At 39.5% G+C, this 14,499-nt stretch overlaps 1 protein-coding gene across 2 annotated transcripts in view; it reads left to right on the forward strand.

Annotated features, from left to right (window-relative positions):
- Positions 1-636: 636 nt before the first annotated feature.
- The window catches only part of nfic (nuclear factor I/C), a 48,251-nt gene continuing 34,388 nt past the window's right edge, over positions 637-14,499 (forward strand). The window contains exon 1 of one of the 2 annotated variants that reach the window (XM_076875885.1): positions 637-1,713. In XM_076875885.1, the coding sequence (XP_076732000.1) occupies positions 1,618-1,713 (96 nt within the window). In that variant the 5' untranslated portion in view covers positions 637-1,617. Of the gene's footprint in view, positions 1,714-11,999; positions 12,294-14,499 lie in introns of those variants that run through there. The other variant, XM_004569314.6, reaches the window with a different exon arrangement.

Consider the following 14,499-nt stretch of genomic DNA (forward strand, 5'->3'; position numbering starts at 1 on the left):
GGTGTGAGTTTCCAGCACAACAATCATAACAGAAAACTCACATACTACAAAACAATAGAATCAGAGCAAATTTAGGAGCAATTATATAGTTGTGAATTCCCAAATATTTAGGGTATTAACAATCTCAGTATTCGCAGTATTAGTATCCACTTTTTCTTAAGCTTCTCAGAGTCACGTATCATCTTTTCTTCTCACCTTGAGTTTTATAATTTGATTGTGGAATAACTCGAAAGTGTCTCTTCCTAACATAAGAGAGATTTGAAATGATAGGACATTAGAGAACTTCACGTTTCCATGAACCACTGAAGAAGTTAGATTTGAGGATCCCTGTACCAGCCCGTGCTGCTGTGGGGGTGTTGGATAAAAAGAGAGCGAGCGAGTGAGAGACAGAGAAAGGTCAGAGCATTTTTTCAAAATGAGCACTGAGTCACAGTGGACATCTCGACCTAAAGGGTTTTTGGCTCATTTTTGTTTTATTTGCACATTAGTGTTTTTTAAAGCAACGTGTGTATGTTTTTGTACATGTATGTGATTAGACAGCTGGCAACAAGCATCTGATGTATGTGTGTACCCGCATGTGTGTCTACTAGTTCTTAATCCGCCTCTTCAAAGTGACAGCCCACTCAGTGGAATAAAGAAAGGGGGTGGCTGGCTTGTCGGTTTGGTTGTTGGCTGCTGTTTTTCCTCCACTTTAAAATTGTCAGAAAGAATGGAGCTTGATTGAACTTTTTTGAATGGGACTCTCTGTAGAGATACTGCTGAACTTGGACAGGTGCTGAAAGGACCTGGAAAAACAATACAGGAATATATTCAGTACTTACAAATAACTAATGCCTATTTATTTTGATTTTCCAAAATGAAGAGACTGTCAGGAGCCACATGAGGGAATGATCAGGGGAAGCATAACTGACAAGAGAACAATATCACGTTGAGTTTTGTTTGGAGTTCAAAGTTTGAGGTTTCCCTCGAGGCTGTGGGGGACAGAACGTGACAGGTAAGCAGCTCGGCTTTTGTATGAAGAAAGAAATGCAAGAAGCTGACGACTGGAAATGGACCATGGTGGAGTGGGACTTTTGAAATTCTCTGCCTGATAGTTTTTGGATTTAGTGGGAGTCCAGTGGGACAGAGAGGAGAAACGGTGCTGGATCAGGGTTCCTATATAGTTCAAGGCTGTTTTTTTGTGCTTTTATAATGTAGGCTTTATTTAAAACTGCACTAAATATAACTAACTTTTTGTTTTTCGGAGGCTTGACTGATTTGTTGAGCAGGGAGAATATATCAAACACAAGCAATACAAAGTGTCGACACATGTCAGAGGATTCTTGAATATGTCAAATGTACATTAATCTTCGTTGCACTGGAAACCAAACATCGAAGCCCTTCTTTTTAGATACTGGACGGTTTGGGCATTAGTTTGCCACTTGCTTCTTGCTCTGTTCTTCTCAGGAACTTTGTATAAAGACCCAGAGCTGAACTACAACAGCACAGGACTGCATCCGAAAAAGGCTGAGAAATACAGACAAAAGCACGGGAAGCGCAGCTCATCCCTTATCATCGACTCCTCTGTTTTCCTCAAAAGCCATGAACTGATGGTTTGATTGCTCCCTTTCTGTTGTCATGGCAATGTCATCTGCACCAGGAGGATGCGGTGAAGCAGACAGCTCGGTGAAGTGGCAGTTGTGTTATGATGTCAGTGCCAAGACATGGTGGATGGTGAGTACAATAATAATGAGCACTATGGTGCTAATCTGTTTTTATTTTATTTGTCAGATTTATGAGTTTGGTATTTTAATTTTAATATAAAATAAAGTTGGAGTTTTTTTTCCCACAGAAAAAGCAACAACACTAACAGCTTGTACAGGATTCATTCCTCCTTAAACAAACTTTGAATCTTAATTATGAATTATGAGGGATGAACGTACAGCAGACTGCTGTTTTCGGCTCTGCCCTTCAGTGAGTGTGAGGTCTGCGCTGGAGTTTGGGTGCTGAACTCTGTGTGTGTGTGTGTGTGTGTGTGTGTGTGTGTGTGTGTGTGTGTGTGTGTGTGTGTGTGTGTGTGTGTGAGAAAGAGAGCGAGAGACAGAGGGCTTGTTGTTCTCTAATCCCTTTTCTGTTTCCACATTGTTTATGAGATGAGTCAGAATAAGAGCTCATGTTTTATGATGAATCACGTTATAATCATATGGCATTAAATTTGCATGTCATTCTGCCCTCTTGTTTATATTCAGTCAAATGTGCTGAACACACCATATGTTATAAAAAATGACTAAGATCATTTTTGTCCATTATCTTGGTACTTTAATGTAACTTAATGTCACTTATTTTGATATGTTTTTGTAGTTTGAGGCTTTTTTAAAATAATGTTGAGCTTCATGTGCCTTTTGGATTTGTTCAGATTAGATCAGGAATTATTAAAGACATGGCTAGCATTCAGGGTTTCTACACTTTAATACTGCAGAGATGTGGATATTGTATTGTTTTTACTGTGTGACATGACAAAACAAAACAAAAGCATGATAATTGTAGTATTTACTCTGCTTCCAGTGTTTTCTTATACCGCCATCTTATTTGTATTTAAACAACTTACTGGGTGGCAAGTGGTGTGTAGGAGGTCAGCTGGCAGTAATAATCTTTGTAAGAAGGGAAGAAGAGGAGTGGTCGCGGAGCAAGGGCGATAGCATGAGAAGCCTCGAAAACAGACCCAGACAGACAGATGAAAACTATTAAAGTGTTCTTTCATGTCTGTCACATACTGCAACTTATATCGTACCAACAGTGTATAAAATAGTAAATGGAAGGAACAGATTTAAAAACATTTTTTTGTTTATCTGCCCAGAGATTTGCACATGCATTGAAGGTAACTGTGCTCTAAATGCAGAAATGCAACAAAACATAAATCCCACGCAAATATGTATCAATCGCATGGAGAGCAAGGTTCAAACCTGTTCTCGTTTACCTCTAAGCAGTGCTCTTGTCAGTTTATTGTACCGGTAAGTTAAAGTTGTTTGCGCAGGATAGTCAGGCACAGTTATATCAAAGTGGAATTACAAGAACCCTGCTGAGTTGCACCCAAATGGGCCAACTTCAAATTTGGCTTAAGCTGTATAAAGAGAGACCTAGATACAGTGTGTCCATCAAATATATCATAAATAAGAGAGTCGGTTGTTTTCTGTTTCTATCATTCACATTACGGCAGTAGTTTTTCAGCTATGTCATGTTAATCTGGATTTTGCTTATTAACGAAATTTAAAAAGTTTGCTTCTTTCAGGTAAAATGTGAATAGATTAAAAGTTTACTGCTAACAGAATCTGTTGCAGTTGCTTTTGAAAAACTGAGAAATCTCAAGGTTGAGAAATTTCAAATTTCTTTTTGCCTACAACGGTCTGCTCCTGGGCTGAATTTGCTGAGCCAATCAGTTCTTGAAAGAACAGACGTTGTTTTAAATGTTCACAACTTGTAGATAATTGTAAGTTTTATTTCAATAATTTTTCAGTCCATTGGAGATTAATAAGCATCCAAAACCTTTTTCCTAATGTCTGAAAGAGGTTTTTTTTTACACCTTGTCATGTCAGTATAATAGGTTCCACTTTACACTGTCTAAGAAAATTCACCTAGTATCTTTGATCCTAACTTAATAGAACTGCTGATTCTATAAAATTCTGTTTATAAAAATTACAAACCCAATTCAAAAAAAAGTTGAGTGCTCTATAAAAAAATTTAATGTTATATTAAATTTTATTATAATGTAATGTAATGTATTATAATTTATTTATTATAAATGTTTATATAATGTTAAGGCCCTCGGCAGCACTGCTATAAGGCCAGGTATGATTATGTAATGGAAATCAGTGCATGGTCTCAGAAATACTTCCAGAAATCACTGTGTGAACACAGCTCACTGTGCAGGTCAGAGCGCTGTCATGCTCTGAACACGATTCACCACTGAGTGCTGCATCATTCAGTGCTGAAAGGAATACACAACATGTGCTTCAAACAGAAAATATCTTTTTCAGGAAAGGCCTTGCATATTTAGAGACTCGGTCTTCACCAAAAACCAATTTAATAGAAGCATTCAATTCTGAAACATACACGTTAAAGCAGATAATCTGTAAGGTGGGGAGGAAATGAAATCTCACTAATTAAGAAGATCTTTATTTTGCCTGGAAAAATAGTTTATTGCTCTATTTTTTTTTTTAAGGGAAATTAAGAACAACCCTAGGTTTCTGTTAGCACTGCAGCCAGGCTGACAAAGAGTTAGAGCTCTGTTGAGCCAAGCATCCCTTTAACCTTAAATTGTCATGATTTCATAAATTTTTTCAAAAATGCAAAATAAACATTAGAGAAAAAATTACTTATAATATTATTACGTACAGCTACTTTCAGTAATATTGTTAATTTTTTTAGACTGTTTCTCTCTGATTGATTTTTCAGTGTTAACTTCAGTAATTACTTCCTCCAATTCATTAACGTGTCTTTTAGACCCCATTCCTACAAGACTGCTCAGAGAAGTCCTGCCATTAATTAATACTATAATTTTAAATATGATCAGTTTATTCCTATTACTGGGCTAAGTACCACATGCCTATAAGATGGCAGTGATTAAACCATTACTTAAAAACCCATCTGTAGTAGTTGTATGCAGTAGTATGGAAGGCAGAGCATTCAGCTTAAAAGTGAGTTTTTCCTTCCCACTGTTGCTAAAGTGCTTGCTCAGGACTGCTGAGCAACTAGAAGAAGAAGGTGAAGATGAAAACTGAGGCTTGGATGGAGCTATGACTGAGGTGACTGTGAGGTGGAGATGGGGAGGAGGTGGGTTGTATGAATGAGTCTGAAAGGGAAAATGACAGAGAGCAAAGAATTATGCCATGCAAAGTGAAGGCTGATAGGCTCAAAGAAGGCAATTGATTGGACTAGAGTAACAATGGCAGTACTAGGATTGACAGCATGGCAAAGTGGTTGAACAGAAAGTGGCTGAAAAACTGAAAAGCAACCTAACAGAGGAAAGCAGGCAGATGAGGGATTATAGATCTTTCTTATTGAACTTACACAGAAGCTTTGCAATACTGAAAATAATAACATGGGATGTATCTTTGTTGACTTAAAATGCTGGGTGTGTGTGTGTGTGTGTGTGGGGGGGGGGGGGGGGGGGGGGGTTGTTACTGTTTTGTTAAATAAAAATTCTAAGCATTGAAAGTTTGAATTGAAATCAGTGATTTTGGAGACTCATAAAAGTCTAACAAATGTCTTGTACTTGTGTAGTTAAATTCTCTCACAGTGATCAAATTGAATGGAAGCCATTGGTGCTTAGCACTTAGAACATCCCCTCTTAATCCTCTGAGCTGCTCCCATTTCTGCAGGAAGTCTTTTTGCTTGCCAGAACTAATTTCTTTTCATTCTTTAAAAGAGCATTAGGAACGCACAGATCACTCAAATGGCATCTTAAAGCTTGGGTGAGCAATTCTGATTTTTCACCTACATTAAAGCAAAATTACAATGTAAATTATACACATAAAAAATGGATCTCTGGTTATATATATCTTTTATATTACTTTGTCAGATTGGTATTGCTAAAACATAGGGAATTAGTGTGTGTAAGGTTTAGTTAGAATTTTGCTATCCTTTAAAACTATATTGTTAATTAAAAAACAAACAAACCTCATATTGCTGGTTTATTTGCTCATCTTATGCGCTGCATCTCTGTTAACTAGCATGAGTGCATGTGTGTTTATGTATAATGCTCACTGATGTACAGATTAACAGAACAGTGAACTGATGATTCTAAACTGGCCATAGGTGTGAATGTGAGTGTGAATGGTTGTCTATGTGTTATCCCTGCTAAAAACTAGTGACCTGTGTACCTCGCCACTCGTAAGCCAAACCCTACTGGCCTAAAAGTCTTTGTTCTCCTTGTGTACCAAGGGGAAAATGCATTCAGGAAAAAAAGATTAGGAGTTGTCTTGCAATTGGTTAAATATGTTCAGACAGGAACTTGCATATTCTTTGCTTGACACTGCACAACAATTAATATCGCAGATACTTTGTTCGCAAAAGGTCTTCTAGCAATTGGAACTACATTGAAGAACCAAAGCCATGCTAGCTAAGAGGAGATAAGCAGCTACGAAAAGAGGGTCGGGGAGCATCTCTAATGATTGTCTGGAGGAGGCCTGAACCATCATTCACCAAATAGTTTGACGGCTTGCTCACGGCAAGCAAACTAGCTTATGATCGTAAAACATAAGACCATGAGGCCATAAGACAGACTGGACTGTCAGCCAATATCCTTGGGCAACCAAGTTGCTCTCCGATGCATCCTTCAGAGTTTGAATGCGTGTGAATGCTACATAGAAATGCTACATACACTTATGCTGGTGTATGTGTGTAAAAGTGCTTTGAGTGCTCAGATAGAGTAGAAAAGTGCTATACAAGAACCAGCCCATTTACCATTACACTATAACAGTACTGATGGCTTTGACTGTGTCTGGGAAAGCTCCAGAAGATATTTGTAGCAGAAGGCTCATGTCCAGGTTTCCGTGTGACCGAATGCTGAACAAAGAAATGAATGATAGGTGTCATCAGTCATTTCATTGATGTTGCCATCACAAATGCTCGGATCCAATACAAGTCTGACAGTAAAGTGCTCCATTGACAAGCTAAGAACACCCAATAGTACCAGGGCTTCAAAACTTAACCTGCCTGAAGAGCAGTTGGATTGTCCTTTACTAGATGACAGCAGTGAAGAGGAGTATTAGCCACAAGTCAAAACAAGGCTAGTAGCCATGAAAAGGGAGGGAAAAAAAAGAACGCTTGGAAACTGCTAGCATAATGGACAGGTTTTTGACAGGGCGCCCACACAAACGCAAAGCAGGAGATGAAGCATCGCTGAATATGTTTCCAAACCAACTTCATTCTAAGCCAAAGACTAGAAAATATGGTGAAGCATGTCTGCCCTTTGGCTTCACCTGCACAAGTGCCACGGTAGGTCTCCCCTGCAGAACTGGTTTTCCCTGCGTCAGGAGCAGCGCTGGGCTCTCCAAATCATGGGAAAACAGTATCGCACATTCTTGATTTTTAGTTCACAAACACTTGTTGTAATGACTAACTACTCCTGACATTTTGGAGATGTTAGCTCATTATACAGTAAAGTTACAGCTGGATACAAATAACATCAGGCTCATCCTGCCACGATTTGTTCCCCCTGTCTAAATCACAGACAAACAGTATCCCACAGTTGTTTATGTTTTTGAACCTATTTTGCACAGAGAGGCATTTTTTTGAAAAATGCATTGATAGCAATGTTGAAAATTATTACACAGGAAAAAAACAACTACACGCAAAATAATCACACCGTGACGCCTCTGTCTTTCTAAATAGAGGGACAGTAACTGCGTGTGTATATGTAAGGTGTAAAACCTGAAGATAGTCATATTAACAGTATTTTGTCTCTATCTGCCATTCTGCAATTCATCTCATGTAAACAATAACATGGCGCACTGCGTGACGTGAAAAAGGGCACATGCCTTTGACGAACTCTGTATTTCTCGTCCACACGTAAACGCAAAAAGGAGTTTTAAAAAAATCTCAGTTTTCGGTGATTCGAAACGCCGTTTACGTGTGGATGAAATGTCCAAACGCATAGAAACAGCTGCGTTTTCAAAAATACCCGTGCAGGTGTGGACATAGTGTAAAAGAGTTAGTAGTGTATTTTATTACTACCTGTAATTTATTGAAGATTACTTGTATTTGCTTAATTGTTTGCTAAATGTTTGAGGTGTGAAATAAACCGCAATGGAGTTTGAAAACCACTGGCCTATCCTGTGGAGGTCTTTTTGTCCATCCATTGGATATTTCCTCCCTAGACCATGACTGACTCATCACCAAATCACTCATACTCAACGATGTTACAGGCAACATAACATTCTCCACACATGCTCTACACCCCTTTCATATCTGTCACATGTATGCCTATGTCCCAGAATATCCTCCATGCTCTTGAGACTGTGCTGAAAGACACAGCAAACCTTCTGTCAGTGGTACATACTGCCAACCTGGAGGAGTTGGACAGGCAGTGCAACTTCTGTAGGGTCCTGGTATGATCTTATAGGTGGTGACAATGACCTTTAACCCTAAACCACCACTATCAACCAAGCTTGTTTGCTTAAAAGTTGATCTCTAACAACACTTGTCTTCTCATTGTTGCGGTTTGTACTTTGAGGGAGTCATCCAGGATTTCTACATGTTTATAGCTTACCTGACATTTACAGAAAAAAAGTGCTGATAGTAGCTGTCCAACATGCTGGACTAAAACTGAGGTTCTGGGCGCTGAAAGTCCAGCTGAGCGGTCTTAAAGCAGATAATGAATTCCCCAACATCTGTCCCCTGGATGCTAAGAGAGGCATTAGATAGCCTTCCTAAACACAGCTCCAGAAGGTTAGATGGAGAGTGTGCCCACTAAAAAGCACAGCTGCTTTGATTTACAGTGAAAAGGTAAACACTGCCCTCTAGCAGCAACACAAACACACAAAAAAGATAGGGGGGCATAAAAGACGTACAGCAAGAAAAGATACTGGGCATCAAGTGTGATACTGGGCAGATAATTAAGTCCAATCATACCCATTTGCAATTCTGTGCCTGCTCACTCTGCAGTCATGCAGATCCAGCCTGCGGCCAAAACATCTCATTTTGTCTGCTGACTCCATGAAATTATAAACTGCTAGGGATTATGCAAAGATTACCTTTCCTCTCTGCTTTGTGTTACTACTATTCATATTTCAGCACTATGACCAACTTTTAAGTTGCGCATGTAAAAAGACCTTCAGGCAGAGAGTTTATGCATCTGTGTGAGTGAACATGTATGCCTCCAGCAGGGGGCACTATGCAGATTGCAGTAAGCTGAGTCAGCAACTACTCTTTTTTTTTTTTTCTAGGACACACTCATGTATAATGATACCTGTTTGGTCCAATAGGGAAGATCAGTTATTTAAACACAAAGCAGATCCTAACGTGGATGCTGTTTGAAGCTTACAGAGTCTCTACTGACAACTGAAGACAATTCTAAAAGGAATTTGTCTTCGACTGTTGGCGCATATCAATCATAATTTCCTTGGAGATTAATAAAATATTCTGTTTCTGATTCTGAATAATAAGGCAAAAAACATGAAAAATAGGAAAGTGAGAGCAAACATTGTCAAAGAACATATTAGAAAAAGATTATAGTAAAGCTACAAGAGAAAAGAATATAAAATCTGCAAAGAATATTTTAAATATGCTTTAAATTATGTAGTTCAACAGTTTGTAAAGTGATGACGAAAATAAGAACCATGAAATATGCATAAGATGTGCAAAGACAACACTTCACAAAAATATGTGTTATTGTGATGTACTAAAATGTATGAATACATTTCAGCAGTACAGGGTATTATGAGTATAGGAGTATAAGATGCTATAGATCGGCATAATATTTCATAGTGTTGCAGTTTTACAGTTTACAAAGTGATGTCTCACCATGTGTTACCATAGATGAGACTCAGTAGACTCAAAGAGGATCAAAATGCATGTATCCATTATAGACAGCTGCATAGAACTCTGAGTCCTATACATAAGCTGTCTGTTTCCTTCTTGTAATGTACACAACAGTCTGGCCATTAGAGTAGCCAATAATTACTGGTCATATACCCCATGTAATAAATATATATATATCTACAAGTCTGCACGGTTTAAAATGTTACGACATTTTAACCTTCATTCCTCAGCCTTACTCTAACCCATGTATGCATGAAGTGTGGGAGAAAACCAGAGAACACACATAGGCATGGGGAGAACATACAAACTCCACACAGAAAGGCCTCAGTCAGCCAGAGGATTCAAATCCAACACACTGGCTTCTTCAAAAATTTGCCCTGCTGTTGATTCAAATGATTGCTTGGGATTATCTTTAGTTGCCACTATCTGAGCTCACCTTGTGTCATATGGTTTGGAGATGGAACTAATGCTGTTTCACTCTCTCTGAGTGATGGGTTTCATGGTGTTCATTTGTGCTGGGTTATGATGATGATGGATATGTTTCGCATCTGACCCTGGGTCCCTGTATTTAACTTCTGTTCATACCTAAACTTGTTAGTTGCATTTTGTTTTAACAACTTATTTGCCTCACTTCACTTCCTCTCCATCTCCTTTCTTTCTTTTCTTTACTGATAACACAGTTTGCTTCCCTGACGAGTCGCATTGTCAGTCACCTAGATAAAATATATTAGTTGTGTTGTAAAAGGTCAGCCTAAACAGTTTTCTCTCATTTGTAAGGAGCAAAAATATTATCAGAGAGCCAGTCACCCAGCCAATTTGTGTTGGGCAATTTATTTATGATACCACTTACTCAAATAAAAAACTGCAAACCACAAACCAACTTTTCATTGCAGGCTTCCAAGGTCACCTCCCAGCCCACGTTTTGTGCTTAGAGGTAGCTTCATAAAGATAAAACCTTTAGAGATCCAAGTTTTAAGGGTTACGTTGTAACAGGGAACCTGGAAGAAGAACCCGAATGCTGACGAAACAGGCAAACCACATGATGTGGCATGATGTGCATGACACATTTCTAATTTTCCTGACCATTTAGAGCACCTTACACAAGAAGCCAGACTAATTGGTAACAAATTAACCTAACATGCATTCCTTTGGACTGTGGGAGGAAACCAGAGGAAACTGGAGAAAACCCATGCGGACACAGGAAGAGCCTAAGAGGGCTAGGATCCACAACTGTTCTGCAAACCAGCAAAATGTCTCTTTAAAGGCAGTTACATGCCTCTAAGTTTATTTATGTAAATTCATGTATCCATCACATAATACATATTTGGATAATTATTAAAGAATGTAAAAGAAACATTAATTCATGTGTGCAACAAATGTGTTGTAAACTTGAGAAATATGCATGTTAGTGGAAGTTTAGCATTAGTGCTTTCTATGATAAATTGCATTCATGACTGAATGAATGAGCTGAAATCATTATGCATTCTTTAAAAAAAAAATACATGAAAGATGCTTTGAATTAATAATAAAGATAAAAGGAATACTTTATTCATCCCACTTTGGGAAATGCTTTGGTTTTGCTGTTAGTGGTTATTCAGTTCACACAGACTGCTTAATGTGAAGTTATAGATTGATTATTAATGACTGGTCCGTATTGTTGCTCATCCAGAAAGGCACACTGTCGGGACCCAGATGGGAAATCTGACATCTGGTGACCAGCAGCAGATCTATCAGTACTTTGATGCTTTCTATATGTATATCTCCTCAGTCTACATACAGATTCCACAAAGTAACACGTTACTATGTGCATTATTACTAATTTATTATTTTTAGTGAATGCTAAACAAAGCCAAACATTAACAGGAATAAAATATGGCACGTTGTACCAAAAGATTCCGATTTTTTTTTTGGTTTTTTTTTTTGCGTTTTTTAGTACCGGCAATAGATTGACTGAATCCATAGAGGTCAAAACATAAGATACCATGCCACAGACACGAGAGCCTTGTCTGATCACAGTTAAATCTTCACAAGCTTACATTGTTACCACTGTTTATGTAGTTTAATTGGAACTGTCGAACAGCAGGAACAGCAGATGGATTCATTAATTGTTCAGCTTTTAATTTAATAATAAAATCACAGCTCTGGTCTCAAAACACTGCATTTCACTTTATGGAGTGTATCCCAAGGAAAAAACTAAGACAAATGAAGCTCAAACCTTGGCAGAAAGTGAATATTTAGACTTTATAAAGCAAAGGATTTCTGACTACTGTAGATGAAGGCTCACCCTTAATTCTCTCTAAGGACTGAATCTGCTCATCTACGATCTTAGAAAAAGGGTGAAGAGACATGAACACAAAGCAGTCAAACAAAGTGAGAAAGGAAAAAGTGAAAAAAAAAAAACTAAAGGAAGGAATAAAACGTTTCACAGTATCAGGAAGAAGAGCTAATATGAGGAAGACAGAAGCGAGGAGAACGCTGAACAGAAGACAGGTGAAAGGTTAATGTAACACTGGTCTGTTCTGCCGCAGCCTTCCAGGCGGTGTGTGTGTATGTGTATGTGTGCGTGCGCGCGCGCGCGTGTGGTGGGGGGGTTATTGCCGTGGAGCCCGAAGCTTGACGCGGGACGTTTCTGGTCTCGAGCACCGCGGTTATACTCCAGCTGGCACGCGCACAATGGTAGACATGAATATGGAATGGTAACGAACGACAGCGCGAGATGGGCAGGCACTGATATCAGCTTTAACTTTCCCCGGTGGCGGCTCAGCTTCGACATGGTAGGACAAAACCTGTTCCGGTACAACAATGTAGCAGTGTGTCCCTTCCAACCCTTCCCACTGGTGTGCTGTTTCGTGTTTTCCGAAAAAGACGCAATGCGAGGAGTTGACTGAGTAACGCAGGCTACGCAGCTGAAAGTGGAGCAGAAAGCGGTGCGATAGTTCCGTCCTAATGTCAGCAAGCCTGCGTCTGTATTTCTCATTTTTTCTTTTAGTTTGTTTCAGCATTTGAACACGGTCCGATCCCTGGCGTTTTCCTGGAGAGATTCTGCCCGCTAAATCACATTCAAAATATGGCAAAATAAATTGTCCTGCGCATGACAACAAATATACACGCAGTCAAAACATAAGTGGGAACAAGGTTGAACTGTCAGGGCCCATCCTTAAATTCGGCACACATATGATACACGTTAAAGCCCACCCTTCAATAAAATCTTAACTTTGCCTGTCGGGTTGCCCTTTTATCCAGCTGACGTTTTCCATCAAACGCTGAGTGCAAGGCGGAAGCCAGCAGCAATTACGATTATGAAAGTGGAAATTTCGTTGCCGTAAAGCTCTTTCTGAGTATTTTATGCGCACCGAATTTGCCAAAAATGTATTTAGACACGAAATGATTTCATGTTACACACGGAATGTTAGTTAGGCTAGCGATAAAACAAAAACTATTTTAACTGTTGTAATTTTGAATGAAGTTTTGAACGTGGCGTATTAGCGTTACACAAGCTTCTTCCCACAGGCTATGGGTTCCGGGCCCTGACTTCGACCGATTAAGCGGAAAATATGCCCTGCTGTGTGCGTATCAGGTGTGGAGTAGGGGGTGAAAGTTGTTGAGCTAGGGGCTTTGTTGAAGCGCGTGCAGCAGCAGGCCCTCCGCCACCGCTCCACTCGTCACGCGGGACGGTGGAAGGCCAAGTTGAAGTTCAGCTCAAGCCTCCTCCTCCGCCTCCTCCTCTCGGCTGTGGATGTGTGGATGTTTCTGGGCATTTGTGTTAGTCAGCAGAAAATGGCCGCAGTTAGAGCCAGCGGGCTGAGTTAGAATGACAGGCCGACAGAGGGCCTCCTGCCCCGGCTTACAGCCCAGTCAGAGAGCTGCCTGAAAGAGGGAGAAAAAATACAGTTAGTGGAGGCAGTCCTCCTGAACCACATCAGTTGGAAACACTCAAAGAGTCATGTTCAACTTGCAAAGTGAGCAAACATCCGAGAATCCGCTCAAGAGTAGAAAAGAGTCAGATGCTGCCCCTCATCAGTCCCTCTAAATGCGGTACATGACCCAGAGGAATGTCTGCCTGAGGAAAAGCTTTAGCCTATTCAACCGACTGAGATGGCATGCCCCTGCTCACACAGTACACGACTCTTGTGTCTTGGGACTTTATGTGAAGGTATTCACATCTTGTAAATCCAGTGTTGAAAACGACTACTGTAAACTGTGTACCACACGAATAAAACCAGTCCTTATGAGCTAACTATATTTAAATATCAAAAGTAAGTATTCTGAGTAGAAAAGGAAGTACATGCGTGTTATACAAATATATCATGAAAGTACAAATGTATGATTATAGGCTATAAGTGGAACTTATTGTTGGTTGAATGTGTATATAAAACATTTGTAAATACCCTGACTTATAATTATGACTATCAATACAATTCAATATAAAGTACTTAGTAATTGCAGGAAATATGGGATACAGTTTAATTGTAGGCACAACAATGCTATCACATGCCATTCTCTTGCATGCCAGCTCTGCCACCATTATTGTGTCTCATTGTGGAAAAATGGACAATAACATTGTAATGTGCTTTGTTTAACCACTAAGGTTAAAAGGTGCTATGTGCAGACCAGTGCAACATTTAAAGCCGAATGGAACAGAAATAGGTTTATCTACCCTGAGAGTACTCAGTCTTGCTGCCACAGTTTGGAAAGTTTGGTCAACAGTCACCTTAGAGGGTCGAGTGAAGCCAAACAAACTTATTCTGAGTAATCACTTTTACTGTGATGAAATATTTCCAAGTGTCCACAGGACAGGATGACTCACATGGTTTGAGAAGCAGGAAAATACTGTGAAACACATGCTGTGCCTGTTGATGATATTGCTGAACACCTATTAAGGTGATGGGGTACGTTGCAGAAGGTTCTGGGTGCACGTGGTTGGATTACTAACACATTAATAGGACACTTATCGGTGTTGGTGTCTCTAATTGACCATTT

Source organism: Maylandia zebra, linkage group LG17, assembly GCF_041146795.1.
Source record: "Maylandia zebra isolate NMK-2024a linkage group LG17, Mzebra_GT3a, whole genome shotgun sequence".
Classification (NCBI taxonomy): Eukaryota; Metazoa; Chordata; class Actinopteri; order Cichliformes; family Cichlidae; genus Maylandia; species Maylandia zebra.